At 37.7% G+C, this 17,393-nt stretch overlaps 6 gene segments (V, D, J or C); 3 read left to right on the top strand and 3 right to left on the bottom strand.

Moving 5' to 3' along the window:
* Window positions 1-1,869: 1,869 nt before the first annotated feature.
* Window positions 1,870-3,976, bottom strand: LOC131984370 (Ig kappa-b4 chain C region-like). The segment is given in 3 exon segments: window positions 1,870-2,402; window positions 3,063-3,114; window positions 3,947-3,976. Coding segments are annotated over 3 exon segments (423 nt in total).
* A 295-nt stretch (window positions 3,977-4,271) lies between these two features.
* On the top strand, window positions 4,272-5,115 carry LOC131984368 (immunoglobulin kappa variable 4-1-like; the record flags this gene model as incomplete). The annotated part of the segment is given in 2 exon segments: window positions 4,272-4,305; window positions 4,403-5,115. Coding segments are annotated over 2 exon segments (378 nt in total), but the record flags the coding sequence as incomplete, so codon positions are not given.
* An 802-nt stretch (window positions 5,116-5,917) lies between these two features.
* LOC131984367 (Ig kappa-b4 chain C region-like) lies at window positions 5,918-9,143 on the bottom strand. The segment is given in 4 exon segments: window positions 5,918-6,385; window positions 7,217-7,278; window positions 8,194-8,254; window positions 9,131-9,143. Coding segments are annotated over 4 exon segments (480 nt in total).
* Window positions 9,144-9,994: 851 nt separating this feature from the next.
* Window positions 9,995-10,557, top strand: LOC131985393 (immunoglobulin kappa variable 6D-21-like). The segment is given in 2 exon segments: window positions 9,995-10,046; window positions 10,250-10,557. Coding segments are annotated over 2 exon segments (360 nt in total).
* A 2,490-nt stretch (window positions 10,558-13,047) lies between these two features.
* LOC131984366 (immunoglobulin kappa constant-like) lies at window positions 13,048-14,077 on the bottom strand. The segment is given in 2 exon segments: window positions 13,048-13,531; window positions 14,074-14,077. Coding segments are annotated over 2 exon segments (345 nt in total).
* Window positions 14,078-15,772: 1,695 nt separating this feature from the next.
* Window positions 15,773-16,422, top strand: LOC131985247 (immunoglobulin kappa variable 3-20-like). The segment is given in 2 exon segments: window positions 15,773-15,824; window positions 15,932-16,422. Coding segments are annotated over 2 exon segments (372 nt in total).
* The last annotated feature ends 971 nt before the right edge of the window (window positions 16,423-17,393 follow it).

Genomic DNA, 17,393 nt, shown 5'->3' with positions numbered 1-17,393 from the left:
AAAGTACTGTGGAGTGGATAGTTCTGGACTGGACTGTTATCTTATATAAGTCACAGAAAGGAAGTCAAAAGACACATTCATAATACACATTGTCAAATCTTTATTGCTTTAAAATGTTAAAAGCATAAACACAAGCAAGAACAAAGAGAGAGTTACAAAGTGCAGAACAATTGCCAACTGTACAATGCCTAACACGGGGCACCAATATGTAGGGATTTTAGGATGTCCCTAAAATATGTGTATGGATACCTCTTAACAGGGCAACATTTATATTGGGAACATAGAATTAGAAATTAATGATGGATGATTTTGGGTAAAAATGATTATTTAATGACATATTAACTTAACAAATGGATATTCAAGAGCATAAATGAATTAAATTTGATAGCTTTGTGATTTATATTCATTGAAAAAGCTGCACCATGTCTACAGTGTTAAAACTATTAAAAATGTATCTGTGTAGGGCACACAGCTACTCCAGAAGATTCATTTGGATTAAAGACTGAATTCAGTGAGAATTGTCAACAAATTCTCTCCATGCTTCAAGATGGAGGTCGTTCTTTGTCCCCCTCCAAACAAAGACAAACGACCCCACCCCCACAGGTATCTGGAGATACCTAAAGGCGTCTCATTGGCTGATACCAACAGGAAATACAACTTCCAGGTTGAGACACAAAAGTGTCCTGCAGCCACCCCTTCCCGCTCTTCTCTTCTCAACTCCCTGAGGAACAGCATGTCTGCTGTCCTGGTCTGATCTTCCAGGAGGAAGACCAGGCCATCCCCCTTTGTCTCCAGCTCTAAGGGAGGCCGGTGAGGTCCAAACCAAGTGGGCCCACCACAACGCTTCTAAGTTTCCTGCCTGTGATCTATACTGGACATAATCACAGAGACCCTCACCAAGCTTCTGGAGCCAACAGCAACCACCAAAACCCAACCAGGAACCAGATTCTTCCTCAAAAGGAGTGCTGCTTTCCCCTTTCAACTCTGGACTTTGTGGTATAGTACTGGGCAGTTAGTAAGCAAGAACAAGTTTGTTAAGTTTTAATCAATGGGGTTGATCTGTTGTGTGTTTAAGTATATTTGTTGGGATATTTTGTGTAGTTAGATCATTTGAAGTTGTATGATTAATGTTGCTCTACATATCTCAAGTTGTACATGTAAATTAACTATAACTCATTTGATTTGCTCACACACTAATCCACATGAAATATACTTTAATTTGGCTTCCTACAACACATAGACCTTCAAGACCGCATGGTCTATTGTTCTTCAAGAACAAAAGGGCTTCCGCCATTTTGATTTATTTAAATGACCGCCTTTCGGCAGCCATTTTGTTACACATTCTCTCACCCACATTTCCACTGTAAATAGTCTTTTAGATTAGTTATTGTGTGTTCTGTTTGCTTTGCTTTATTTAGAATAAATATGTTTTTGGATTAATATGCTTCTCCCTTTAATGTTGCACATGAATGAGTGATTTGCTAACCTCTGCTATGGAAAGAACTCAAAATTCCTTCAACCGTTACTAAATATTAATAAGGTAATTCGATTATAATTATATTCATAATTAATAATCAATGTTCCAAATTGATAATTTGTTAACTTTATGAGACTGATTAACTATGATTTGCTATCTTTTCCTATTCCTAAGTGAATAGGTGGTGCCCCTCGAGTAACTTTAATTCATTTAAAGTATTAAATATTAATTTAGTCAATTTCAGATAGCAAAATTGACCTAAATTAGCTTTACCTCTAAATATTTTGGTACCCCTGCTGGAGGCAATGTGTATCTGAAGCAGATACCCCTACATCTGGAAAAAATGTACTTATGATTGTCACTTTGGCACTTTAATCTGATTCATGCTCCTAATATATAACACTTGTAAAAGAAAGGAATTCAAAAGACCCGTCACTTTTATAATCTACGATGGAATTCTTTATTGTTTGAAAATGTTAAAACTAACAACACAAGCAAGAACAAGTTAATGTTGAAACATCATGAGAGAAACAGAGAAAGAGTGCAGACTGAGAGCAGTAGCAGAGTAAAACCAGTGAGTCAGATCAGGACTGGGGACACTGGTCTCTCCTCAGAGTCTCTGAGAGCGGAGTCTGGGAGCCCTGGGTGGCCTCACAGGTCACAGAGCCCACCTTCCTCCACTGGTCTGCAGAGAGCCTCAGGGTGCTGCTCCAGCTGTAGTGGCCGTCCTTCTCCAGCACCCCGGGGCTGCTGCTCTGCTCCCAGCTGATGCTGCTGCTGCTGCTGCTGCTGCTGCCGTCCACCTTCCAGGCCAGACTCCAGTCTGAGGGGAAGCCCTTGTTGGCCAGGCACATGAGCGTGGCCGTCCCCTGCTGCAGCTGCTCAGTGGAGGGGGGCAGCACCGTCAGGGTGGGACGGGCATCACCTAGGAGACACCAATCAGATTAGAGGACAGCGGGACCACACAGCTGTCAATCAACCAGCAGACACTTGGACACCTTTCCTGTGTGAGAGTTGATCTTCTCCTTTAAGGAGTTTCTGTCAGATGGTTTTTCTGCTCCACCAGTCACTCACTCACACATTGTTTCACTTCCCTTTAAGAAGCCTCTCATGCATATCAGCACAGAGAGAATCATCGTACAGAATGAGCTGAAATATATCAAACTACACTGGAAATAAAAGAAGCAGGCAACATTTTTAAACTCTCATCAGAACAACGAAAAACCTGAACTACACATTATACAAAGTACAGAAGTACGTAAAGTCAACATAAATAAATACAGAAAATAAATTGATGGCAATTGAATGTTATTCATGTGGATTTCAGTCATTATTTAGTAAACAGATCAAATGATTCAAAGACTAAAAAACTGCAACAACACATGACACAATATAAGGATTACATAAAAATGTATCTCGAATCTTTATCTCCACTTTGTTCAATGTTAATTTATGAAGTTAATTCAACATAACAAGTTATTATTGTGGTGGAAAACTAAACATCAAACAACATAATTATAATTAATTATAAAATGTTATAATAATAATCAGTTCAGAAACTTTTTTAAGTAAACATTTGACTTACTTCCAACATCCAGTCTGGTTCCTCCACCAAAAGTCCACCACAGTGATACAAACTCATTGAGCCGCCGTACAAAAACCTCTCACTGTAGAGAGACACGGCTCTCTGACTTTGTCTGACTGAACTAAACCTACAAGCCCTAAAGATGCAACTTTACAACTGAAGATGGAAATAATGATTTATCCTGATAATGAAAAATATTTTTTTCATTAAAATTAGTTTTTGAAGTTATGTTGCTGAAGTCAACTTTGTCTCTGAGTGCAAAGTCTTTGTCAAACTCATCAATGAAAGTGATAAAGCAACAATCTTTTTCCTGGACTGTGGACTATATAAAAAACGGAAAGGCAGATGGCTAGAATTATTAAAAATGTAAGATATTTGACTTACTTCCAACATCCAGTCTGGTTCCTCCACCGAACGTGTACCACAGTGATACAAACTCATTGAGCCGCCGTACAAAAACCTCTCACTGTAGAGAGACACGGCTCTCTGACTTTGACACAAACAAACTCACCAAGATAGGTCTCTGTTAGAAGATTTTACAGATAACATGAAAACTGATCACAACAACAGATTTCCAAATGCACATTTTCTATATAAGACAGTATATTTTTTGAAATTATACAGATATTAAATTAGCTTGGATTGACTTCATTGGAAAAGTGTATTTGACTTCTCCAGGTACATACAATGCCTTTAACACATCACACCTTAAAAACAGACAATACACATAATCATATAAATACAATTGTACTAATGGGCAGGTAGCAGCCAATGAGTTATACAAATAATACATTGACGCAAATAACATATGAAGTTTCTGATGCAGTCATCCTGTGATCAACACCTATATGTAACAGGTAATAACAGACTTTTATAGTTGTTACGGCTGGCACTTGGGACCCTGAATCGAACATTTTTATACCAAAGTTTTTCAAGAAGTAAAACCAAATAAAAACTGCATTTAAACATCCCTAAACAACACTCTGATGATGCTGATTGTCAATGGATCAATCAGTTTGTCAGAGTAATCCAGGTCCCTGTTGGAGTCAGTCAGAGCATTTCCATAGAGAGCCACTTTGCATCAGCAGCACCATGCTCCAGTGCTCTGGGAGAGTTTATAGTCCTGAGAGTTGAACACTGGATGACTGACAGCTGTCCTTCATGACAACAGAAGCCACAGAAATCCTCCTCATCAGAAACATGACTTTGATCCTCATCTGGACTCTCCTCTGCTTCACTCAGGGTGAGAAAGATCATCTTTCTCTCAGGTGAAAGTCATTTGGATTGTTATAGAGTTTCACCTCAGCATCTCATGTCCAGTGTTTCTTCTCTCTCCTCAGGGTCTGTGGGACAAAATTTTGTGGTGACTCAGCCAGCAGCTAAATCTGTCCAGCTGGGTCAAACTGCTTCTATTCCCTGTCAGGCCAGTACAAAGGTTACCCACAACACTGGCTCAAAATACCTCCTGGCCTGGTACCATCAGAAAACTGGAGAAGCTCCTAAACTTCTGATCTACCTAACATCAGATAGAATTTCTGGAATCTCCTCCAGATTCAGTGGAAGTGGAGCGGGGAATGGAGTCGACTTCACTCTGACCATCAGTGGAGTTCAGGCTGAAGATGCAGCAGTTTACTACTGTCAGAGTCATCACTGGATCAACAGTCAGCAGGTGATCACACAGTGAAAAAGCGTCGTACAAAAACCTCCCTCAGTCAGCAGAACAGAAACTGAACTGACTGCTGCAGCTGGAAGCTACTGCAGAGACTGACACACTTCACTGGACACACACATTGTGCAGACAAACTTTGGGTTGTATTTATACTAAGACACCTTTTAATTCAATGATCTATAAGACATTAATGTCCTCAACCTCTTTTTATTTTCCCCTTGGCAGTCTCTCACACATTTTAGTAGATTAAACCTGTCAAACATCACAGTAACATTATATATATTTTTATCAGCCCATAATCTGATCATGAACTGCAGTAGATTATATGTACAATCACTATGTCCCTTTTAAATTAACAGAAAACATCTCTTTCATACTTTTAAATTCAGAAACTAATATTGTGAATACAATATATTAAATTTAAACAATATCAAACTGGGACACTTTTGTTTTATTGGTGAATACATTCACTTTCATAAAGCATCCCACTCATTCTGGAACTGCAGTTGTTTGATCCAAACCTATTTTTTACCCATTTATTCCAACAGCACATGAATGCACCATGACACACAATCCCACAACGAAAACAAATCAGATAAACTCCAAATTGTTTTTTTCTTTGTCCATGCTTCACCTTTCAATGTAGTTTCATAAAAATGCATCCAGTGTTTTTTTGTTATACTGCTGATACACTGACAGACAGACCCACTAAAACATAACCTCATGGTGGAGGTAAGTATTTAATCATTACTCATATCATTTTGCAACCAGAAGATATTTCATAGAAAAATGTAATCGTTTGGAGAATAATGTTAAAACATGTGTAACATCCTTCTCCAAATCTTTTTTATCAACAAAACAACTATTATCCCAGCCGAGTATTGGCTCGCCTCTCTTTTCAAATTAGAAGATAACATTTTATGAGAAAGAAAAAACAGTTTTCAACATGGAACTCACTTTAACTTCGATGCACTGTTAGGAAATTTGATAGTTTTGTGATTTATATCCATTGAAATAGCTGCACCATGTCTACAGTCTTAAAACTATAAAAATGTATCTAGAAAAAATGTACTTCTTACGAATGTCACTTTGCCACTTTAATCTGATTCATGTTCCTAATATATAACACATGTAAAAGAAAGGAATTCAAGAGACCCGTCACTTTTGTAATCTACGGTGGAATTGTTTATTGTTTGAAAATGTTAAAACTAACAACACAAGCAAGAACAAGTTAATGTTGAAACATCATGAGAGAAACAGAGAAAGAGTGCAGACTGAGAGCAGTAGCAGAGTAAAACCAGTGAGTCAGATCAGGACTGGGGACACTGGTCTCTCCTCAGAGTCTCTGAGAGCGGAGTCTGGGAGCCCTGGGTGGCCTCACAGGTCACAGAGCCCACCTTCCTCCACTGGTCTGCAGAGAGCCTCAGGGTGCTGCTCCAGCTGTAGTGGCCGTCCTTCTCCAGCACCCCGGGGCTGCTGCTCTGCTCCCAGCTGATGCTGCTGCTGCTGCTGCTGCTGCTGCCGTCCACCTTCCAGGCCAGACTCCAGTCTGAGGGGAAGCCCTTGTTGGCCAGGCACATGAGCGTGGCCTTCCCCTGCTGCAGCTGCTCAGTGGAGGGGGGCAGCACCGTCAGGGTGGGGACGACTCGACCCACTGCAGAGAGAGAGAGAGAGAGAGAGAGAGAGAAAGTTTAGGTGAGATAAATTAAACTCCGTCCTGAGGTCACAAGTTCTGTTGGTCTTCTTCAGATCAGATGAAACTCATCTCTTGTAGTTTCACATCCCTCTCTCTGAGCTCGGTTGCCATGGCAATGGACAAGCATCACTGCTGAACCATGACAGCAGACAGGTGTCAGTACTAAAGATAAAATGTTAAAACTGGGCCTCTGTTTCTGAACATTAAGATAGTTCAAAATGTTACTCAAAATTATAGGGTTTTTTTTTTTTACAAAAATCCTGATAAATTATTTGTGTTTCTTCTCTTCATGTGAGCAGAGATAATAACAGAACAGCCAGGCTTCATTACTGAGAGATTCAAATGGATGTCGTTAAATACTGAATTACTTTTTCAAATGCCAAAAGTTTTTACATAAAACATATTGAATGGCTTGGAGAGTGATTGATTAACACTCATTCACATCAAACACATGGAAATCAACAGAGATCTTGAGCTCTACATTTAAAATTTGAAAACAATTCAACTAAATTTTAATATTTTCATCTGCAATAGTGTTGCCTAGTATTTTTTTTTTTTCAAATAATGAATACTGAAGAATGTAAAAATTTAAAGTTTTCTCTATAGTGCAGCGAGATGATTCATTGAGTGCATTTCAACCAGCTTAAAGACACTGTGAGACCTTCAAAAACTGCTCAAAATGCACCAAATTTATAACATCAAAGACAACATTGTACTAAGGTCTACAGTTATAAAATTCAAAGAGAATGCAAGTGAAATCTTAATTATTTAGGATTCAAATGTACTTACAGTTAACTTCCAGTCTGGTTCCTCCACCGAACGTGTACCACAGTGATACAAACTCATTGAGCCGCCGTACAAAAACCTCTCACTGTAGAGAGACACGGCTCTCTGACTTTGACACAAACAAACTCACCAAGATAGGTCTCTGTTAGAAGATTTTACAGATAACTGATCACAACAAAATATTTCCTAATGCACATTTTTATACAAGACAGTATATTTGTTTTATTTTACAGACATTAAATTACATTAGATTGACTTCATTGGAAATGTGTCTTTGTCTTCTCCAGGTACATACAATGCCTTGAACACATCACACATTAAAAACAGACAATACACAGAATAATATATTTACAATTGTACTAATGGGAAGGTAGCAGCCAATGAGATATACAAATAATACATGAGAGAAAATAAAAAATTAAGTGTCTGATGCAGTCATCCTGTCATCAACACTTATATGTAACAGGCAATAACAGACTTTTATAGTTGTTTTGATCAGCTCTTTGGATCGTAAATCGAAACATTTTGATACCAAGTTTTTTTAGAGGTAAAATCAAATAAAATTTGCATTTAAACATCCTGAAACAATACTTTGATGATGCTGATCATCAATGGATCAATCAGTTTATCAGAGTAATCCAGGTCCCTGTTGGAGCCAGTCAGAGCATTTCCATAGAGAGCCACTTTGCATCAGCAGCACCATGCTCCAGTGCTCTGGGAGAGTTTATAGTCCTGAGAGTTGAACACTGGATGACTGACAGCTGTCCTTCATGACAACAGAAGCCACAGAAATCCTCCTCATCAGAAACATGACTTTGATCTGCGTCCTCATCTGGACTCTCCTCTGCTGCTGCTTCACAGGTAAAGTCCAGAGAATCAAACTCCTCTCCTCTATGAACATCCGTCCCTCTGAAATGAAGCCGACAAAACCATGACGCTGCTTTATGTTTCTGTCTCTGTGTCCTCAGAGTCCAGAGGACAGGTCACAGTGACTCAGCCTGGAGCAGTGAGCTCTGCTCCGGGAGGCTCCGTCCCCATCACCTGTAGGACCAGTCAGAAGGTTTATGGTGGGAGCTATTTACACTGGTACCAACAGAGAGATGGAGAAACTCCTAAACTGCTTATAACTTATGTTAGCACTCGTCAGTCAGGGACTCCAGATCGTTTTACAGGCAGTGGATCAAACTCTGACTTCACTCTGACCATCAGTGGAGTTCAGACTGAAGATGCAGCAGTTTACTACTGTCAGAGTTATCACTCTATCAACAGTCAAGCTGTGTTCACACAGTGAAAAAGCGTCGTACAAAAACCTCCCTCAGTTCAGTTTCTGTTCTGCTGACAGACTGCTGCAGCTGGAAGCTACTGCAGAGACCGACACACTTCACTGAGTACACACAGACACACACACAGACTAGTAGTTGTTACACTCTTAAACATAATAATGTATAATATGTGTATATATATATATATATATATTTCCTTCTGTCTTTCTTTTTTTTTTTTTTACAGAAAGAAGTAAGGAAAATTTGTTTACACAAATTGAGTCAAAAAAACAACAACATATCTCCTGCAGCCTTTCCTAGAATATATATGTTTTATTTATTACTACAGCTGTCATTGCAACCTCAGTCGAGCTCTGCTAAAAATGGATCCATAAGATGTGTTTGGGCCTTTTCACCTTGTAACAACTTTCTGTACTTGATGAAAGAAACAGAACAAGTCGACCGTGGTGAGATAATGAAAATCATCCTGTAGAATAACCTGATGAAGATTTCTACAGAGTCAAATCAACTGCACAGATCCTTATGTGCAGAATCTTTTGCCTTCCATTTGCAATGCAATTGTTTTTTCCACCAATGACAGTATGGAACTAAATGGAACTAAAATAAGGATGGATGCACTTTTGCTGAATCATACAGACATTATTCATGTTCCATTGAGGCAAGACAAAACTGAGTCTCCTGAAAATCAGCACTGAAATAAAAATGAATGTAATGAGGGGATGACCTGCAGGTGGAGAGACTGCAGAGAATCTCAGGTGAGGAGAATGAGGTGATTAGGCAGGAAAACAAGCTGAGAACTGATTGGCTGGAGAGAAAAAAAAAACTCTGGGAGAAAGGAAGGAGGAACAGAACTGATTCAGAGCAGGTGTGTAGATACGTAAACATATATATACAATGTCTGTATATGCAAATAAAACGTTGAACAAATTCTACTATTATTTATCAAGATAATAAAAAATAATTAAAACATAAATAAATATTACACACCATTCATGAATCACCTCAAGTCTCATTTTCTGATTTATATGTTCTGATATAAGGTTTCATATCTATATATATTGGACAAAATATATGCTGATTGCAATATATATCACTGTGCATTAGATAGGGCAATGTCGGCCTCTAGTGGAAACTATTTAGCAGATAATAAAGCCACAGAAAAGAAGAAATCTTTATTTAGATTCCCTTAATTTCACGACAGTTCATAGAGGTCCCCTTTTGATTTGCATTTTGTCTTCCAATCAAATTCTTTCAAACAAATTCTAAAAGATACATTTCCAGCAAGGTAATGGGTAAAGACCTTCAAAGTAAATGTTCTATTATGTTTCTGTTTTTTCATAAAGAGCAGAATCAGGTGTCCTGACTTGGTTTGGTTGACAGTTCTCTGCCTCTGTGTGTTTGCATATGTGTCCTGCCTCTCTGCTCCCAGCTGTTAAGAGGCCAGTGTTGATCAGTGGCTGTCCAGGCCTTTCAGAGACACTGACACGCCGGCAGCACAATGAAGATATCACTGATTCTACTGCTGCTCACCCTGGGGCTCCTTGTTCAGGGTGAGACTCTCTTCTGAAAACTTTGCTTCAGGATCAAACCAGGTTCACCACAATGATGTTCTGCTGTGATGGAGAAACAGTGAAACAAGCAGCATTTACCTTCTTCCATCTGTTCTGCATGTTAGAGGAATTTGGATGTTAATTATCTTTCTCCGAGCTGGATTTGTCTCATTAACACTTTTCTTCTTTTTCATGTTTTCCAGGTTCATCAGGAGACATCATCCTGACTCAGTCTCCTGGATCTCAGTCTGTTGTTCCAGGACAGACTGTCTCTATCAGATGTAAAGCCAGTTCATCTATCAGTACCTCCATTCACTGGTATCTTAAAAAACCTGCAGAATCTCCCAAACTCTTGATTCGTTATGCTACAACCCTTCAGTCTGGAGTTGCAGGTCGATTCAGTGGAAGTGGATCTGGAACTGACTTCACTCTGACCATCAGTGGAATTCAGACTGAAGATACAGGAGATTACTATTGTCAGCAGTCTAACAGCTTCCCGTTCACACAGTGATACACTGTCGTACAAAAACCTCCCTCATATAAAGAGGAACTGATCTGACTCAACAGCTGCACAGAAACTACAACACTACATGATTGATGAACAAAATATCAGTTTCAACCTGAAAACATTCAACCTTATTGTAAATAGACAGAATCACACATTTATAATTCCAGCTCCTATAATTTTAAAGTCTAATTATCAATATATTTATGTTCATGTTGAAAATGCCAGAAATTTTAAACTGAGGCCATAAAAACAAAAAATGTTTGCTCTTACAAAACAAAATGTATTCATAATGTTATAACCTTCAAAAAATTGCTGATAAATTTTACTGTACCTAACACTTGCAAACAGTCACATGTAGTCAAACTAAATATCACAGAATAATTAAGTAAAGAGTAAGACACTGAGGGTGATTTAAAATCATCACCTTAATTTACACAAATCGAATTGATTTGACCCTAAATCAAACTCGTCATTTTGTATTAACTCATTGACGCCGGGAAAGCATTACCGCATTTCTACCATTGAAACCGGGAGCGCTGTTGCGTCACTCTACCATTAAGGCCGGGACAGCGGATATGTCATTTTGTAGTATTTGTATTTTTTTCCACCTATTTTCGGTCTCTTGGCCAATGAAATGCATCAGAATCATGATCAGAATACATGCGGAAGTGTCGCAATGCAACATTGGACTTTTCCAGAACTTTGAAATCATAGTGGAAGACGACTATAGCGGAGGAGCTCAGAACTAAGTGACGGAAGTGATCTGATGAAAACAGCGCCGATGATTTTATTGCTGATCTGGACTTTGAACCCTCGGAACCAATCGACCGGCATTTATGGATGAGGAATATGTTTTTAGACGACATATTTTCACCGAAGAACAGACAGATTTGTGGCCATCTGGAGATAATAATAATATTATTAATAATATATTAATATTAATAATAATAATAATAATAATAATAATAATAAGAATAATTGATTGTAATGATGATATAAGAAAGACTGTTTATGTCTTATATTACTTTATGCGTCGTTGAGTACCCTGAAAAGTGCAATTTATAAAATGTATTATTATTATTTATTATTATTATAATTATGATTTTTTTTTTTTTATTACAGTAGGGAAATGAGAACTATGTCTTGTTCTTCCAATGTCCATATCATGTTTGCATCTTGCTGATGGGCATGTGATAGTATTATGCATAGGATTTTTTATTCACACAAATAAACAAATAACAACTAAAAACTTTATTGAAGGTTTGGACAAAGAAATTCAACTTATCATGAAAGCCACGGGTTTAAGCTCTCAAATACTTTTTGAATTTCATTTCTATCTGCTACAGAGGATGAAAAATCTTCTGTTGAATTTCCAAAAGTTTACCAAGAACTTTAAAAGATTACCAAAGTATATTATAATAAATAAAACTGGAACAAAGACTCTCCATAACCTTAAAACCATTAAATGTTATCTGAAAGAAGACTTTTACTGTTTTTACTCGTGTGCATACGTCTGACTTATGTTCCTAGTAAATGTCAAAGAAAGGAAATCTTTATTTGACGCACAATTAAAATCTTTGTTTTAAAAATTATGGAACAATTAACACAAGCAAGAGTATGTTAAAAGGTATCAGTACAGGATTTTCCTTTTTCAAAAAATGAAAAGTATAGCTTCATACAATCTTCACTCTCAATAATCACTTACATTACCAGAAATGTCTTTCTTTTGTCCTGAAGCTTTGAATATAGCTACAAAATATATATTGGTGAAAGGCCAAAGTTTCAAAGCTCACTGCAAAATAAGATAAAATCTGGAATGACCAAGAGAGGTATGGGTCAAGACTGAATATTGTGTTTACAAACCTAAGCAATTCCTGCAGAGTGTGACTTTAATGTTGAGCTATCATGAGAGAAAAGAAGAGTTACTGAGTGCTGACTGAGAGCAGAAGCAACATTTACCAACTGAACATGCCATCTTTAAGGTTATGAATTAGTCTGAACAGATATCTTTGGGATTCACCATTGAAATGGCCTCACAGTTTTTACCTAGTTTCATTAATTTCCATAAAAATGGAACAACAATTCAAGAAGTTAAAGACCTTTTTTAATACACATAATCAAATCTTTATTGCTTTAAAATGTTGAAAGCATCAACACAAGCAAGAATGTGCGAGAAACAGAGAGTTACAGTGTGCAGAACTATTGCAAACTGTACAACTAAAATCCCTACCATAATGTAGGGATTTTAGGATGTCTCATTAACATCATTAAATTAACATATGGGTTTTCAAAAGTATATATTAGTTAAATCTGATAGCTTTGTGATTTACAATTGAAATAGCTGCACCATGTCTACAGTCTTAAAAACTGATAAAAAATGTATCTGGAAAAAATGTACTTCTTACGATTGTCACTTTGGCTCATTAATCTGATTCACGCTCCTAATATATAACACAGGTGAAAGAAAGGAACTCAAAAGACCCGTCACTTTTATAATATACGATGTAATTCTTTATTGTTTGAAAATGTTAAAACTAACAACACAAGCAAGAACAAGTTAATGTTGAAACATCATGAGAGAAACAGAGAAAGAGTGCAGACTGAGAGCAGTAGCAGAGTAAAACCAGTGAGTCAGATCAGGACTGGGGACACTGGTCTCTCCTCAGAGTCTCTGAGAGCGGAGTCTGGGAGCCCTGGGTGGCCTCACAGGTCACAGAGCCCACCTTCCTCCACTGGTCTGCAGAGAGCCTCAGGGTGCTGCTCCAGCTGTAGTGGCCGTCCTTCTCCAGCACCCCGGGGCTGCTGCTCTGCTCCCAGCTGATGCTGCTGCTGCTGCTGCTGCTGCTGCCGTCCACCTTCCAGGCCAGACTCCAGTCTGAGGGGAAGCCCTTGTTGGCCAGGCACAGGAGCGTGGCCTTCCCCTGCTGCAGCTGCTCAGTGGAGGGGGGCAGCACCGTCAGGGTGGGACGGGCATCACCTAGGAGACACCAATCAGATTAGAGGACAGCGGGACCACACAGCTGTCAATCAACTAGCAGACACTTGGACACCTTTCCTGTGTGAGAGTTGATCTTCTCCTTTTTTTTTTGAACAATGTTTTTATTAATTTTCAATAAGAACATACAAAACACATCAACACTCACCACACTAGCCACATAATGAAAAGCAGGCAGACCCCGCTGAACACACATACACAAAAAATAAATTAAATAAAATGAGTAAAAATGAAAATAAAATAAAAAAGTGTGTGAATATAAATAACAATTACAACAAATAATAATATATTTAAAAAAAAAAAAAAAAAAAATTGTTACACTCATTATGCTTACAGATAAATATAATCTACTGTTGCTTGAGAAAGTCCATTAAGGGTGTCCACACCTCTTCAAATTCTTGCACTTTACCCCTAATTACATAGGTTAGCTTTTCTAATGTAACACACATTGCCATTTCTCTAGATCTTCTCCTTTAAGGAGTTTCTGTCAGATGGTTTTTCTGCTCCACCAGTCACTCACTCACACATTGTTTCACTTCCCTTTAAGAAGCCTCTCATGCATATCAGCACAGAGAGAATCATCGTACAGAATGAGCTGAAATATATCAAACTACACTGGAAATAAAAGAAGCAGGCAACATTTTTAAACTCTCATCAGGAGCATGAAAAATCTTAACTATACATCATTTAGTCTGTTAAATTTAACATTAATACAGAAAATAAACTGACAGCAATAAATGTTGTTAGTGTGGATTTCAGTCATTATTTAGTAAACTGTTCAAATAATTTAAATGCAAAAAAAAAAAATGCAACAACACATGACACAATATAAAGATACAAAAAAATGCATCTCCAGTCTTTATCTCCACTTTGTTCAATGTTTCTTCATGAAATTATTTCACCATAACAACAGTTATTATTGTGGTGGAAACTAAACATCAAACAACTTAATTATAATTAATTATAAAATGCTATAATAATAATCGGTTCAGAAACTTTTTTTTTAAATAAACATTTGACTTACTTCCAACATCCAGTCTGGTTCCTCCACCAAAAGTCAACCACAGTGATACAAACTCATTGAGCCGCCGTACAAAAACCTCTCACTGTAGAGAGACACGGCTCTCTGACTTTGTCTGACTGAACTAAACCTACAAACCCTAACGATGCAACTTTACCACTGAAGATGGAAATAATCATTCATCCTGTTATTTAAGAAAAAAAATGTCATGAAAATTAGTTTTTTTGAAGTTATGTTGCTGAAGTCAACTTTGTCTCTGACTGCAAAATCTTTGTCAAAAACTCATCAATGAAAATGATAAAGCATCTTTCTTTTTCCTGGACTGTGGACTATATAAAATAAACAGAAAGACAGATGGCTAGAATTATTAAAAATGTAAGATATTTGACTTACTTCCAACATCCAGTCTGGTTCCTCCACCGAACGTGTACCACAGTGATACAAACTCATTGAGCCGCCGTACAAAAACCTCTCACTGTAGAGAGACACGGCTCTCTGACTTTGACACAAACAAACTCACCAAGATAGGTCTCTGTTAGAAGATTTTACAGATAACATGAAAACTGATAACAACAACAGATTTCCTAATGCACATTTTTATACAATACAGTATATTTTATTTTACAGATATTAAACTAGCTTAGATTGACTTCATTGGAAAAATGTATTTGGCTTCTCCAGGTACATACAATGCCTTTAACACAGCACACCTTAAAAACAGACAATACACATAATCATATAAATACAATTGTACTAATGGGCAGGTAGCAGCCAATGAGTCATACAAATAATACATTGAGGCAAATAACATATCAACTGTCTGATGCAGTCATCCTGTGATCAACACCTATATGTAACAGGTAATAACAGACTTTTATAGTTGTTACGGTGGCTCTTTGGACCCTGAATCAAACAATTTTATACCAAAGTTTTTCCAGAAGTAAAACCAAATAAAAACTGTATTTAAATGTCCTGAAACAATACTCTGATGATGCTGATTATCAATGGATCAATCAGTTTATCAGAGTAATCCAGGTCCCTGTTGGAGTCAGTCAGAGCATTTCCATAGAGAGCCACTTTGCATCAGCAGCACCATGCTCCAGTGCTCTGGGAGAGTTTATAGTCCTGAGAGTTGAACACTGGATGACTGACAGCTGTCCTTCATGACAACAGAAGCCACAGAAATCCTCCTCATCAGAAACATGACTTTGATCTGCGTCCTCATCTGGACTCTCCTCTGCTGCTGCTTCACAGGTAAAGTCCAGAGAATCAAACTCCTCTCCTCTATGAACATCCGTCCCTCTGAAATGAAGCCGACAAAACCATGACGCTGCTTTATGTTTCTGTCTCTGTGTCCTCAGAGTCCAGAGGACAGGTCACAGTGACTCAGCCTGGAGCAGTGAGCTCTGCTCCGGGAGGCTCCGTCTCCATCAGCTGTAGGACCAGTCAGGATGTTTATTCAACCTGTTTAGCCTGGTACCAACAGAGAGATGGAGAAACTCCTAAACTGCTTATTTACTATACTAGCACTCGTCAGTCAGGGACTCCAGATCGTTTTACAGGCAGTGGATCAAACTCTGACTTCACTCTGACCATCAGTGGAGTTCAGACTGAAGATGCAGCAGTTTACTACTGTCAGAGTTATCACTATCCCAACAGTCAGTATGTGTTCACACAGTGAAAAAGCGTCGTACAAAAACCTCCCTCAGTCAGCAGAACAGAAACTGAACTGACTGCTGCAGCTGGAAGCTACTGACACACTTCACTGACCACACACAGTACACACACATGCTCACATGTTCAATCTATTTTCGCAGACCTTAGAAAAAATAAAATGCAAGCTATTACAAAAATAAAATGAATCACTGGCAATACGTAAGACAGTACTTTACCGGCAGAAGCTGAGGCATTAAGAAGATTTGGTAACGCTTTATATTAAGGTCCTTGTAATAACCATTAATTAACAAGTAATAAGGCCCTTGTAAGTCCTTACAAGATGCTTATTAACATTATTGTGTGTTTATAAGCCTATATAAGTGTTAATATTATTATTAAATAAGTGTTAATATTATTATATTATAGCATTATAATACAGTTAATAGCAGGCCATAAGAGATTTATAAGCGCTTATAAGAAACTTATTAACAGCTTGGAAATGCTTAAGAACATTAATTAAAGCCTCATGAGTATCTTATAATTGTTCATAATAGCATTACAAACACCCATTATGTCTTTGCCATGCCTTTATTCATCTTCTTTAGTTGCTTATTGATATGAAAATTGCTCATCTATTATTAGTTAACTATGCACTTGTTAACAGTTAACTATGCTTTTTGCAGCTACCGGATCTAAAGCGAGAACAATGCCGTATTAAGGCTAATAAATATTTAATTATGTGTTAATTACTGGTTAATGATTTTCACAACCTCCACATCTAGAATGTGGTCAATGTTGATATAATGGGAAGGGGAAAAAAAGCATAATACAAGTGTTTCAACTGTGAAGGTCAAAATTGTTTTATTTATTGATTGCTGTGGACTAAAAATGTAAAAAAATAAATAAATAAAAAAAGCACTTTCAGGAACTGTAAAAATGGAGACTGAGGAGGACTTGGTAGAGGATGAGGAACTTGACTCAGAAGATCCAGAAAAATCAGAAGCTGATGCAACAGATGCTTCAGGGGATCATCTCTCATGTTGGTGTTTCTTGATCCTGTATGAAGACAAATATCAGACATGTGGTAGTTATATAGGATATTTTGTGGTTACAATAAAAAGGCTGGTTTCCATACAAAAATACCTTAATTTATACAGAGAGCAGCAG

The sequence above is a fragment of the Centropristis striata genome, chromosome 14, assembly GCF_030273125.1.
Source record: "Centropristis striata isolate RG_2023a ecotype Rhode Island chromosome 14, C.striata_1.0, whole genome shotgun sequence".
NCBI classification, from domain to species: Eukaryota; Metazoa; Chordata; class Actinopteri; order Perciformes; family Serranidae; genus Centropristis; species Centropristis striata.
The sequence above is the reverse complement of the archived record's forward strand: the minus strand, read 5'-3'. Positions and strand labels throughout refer to the sequence as shown.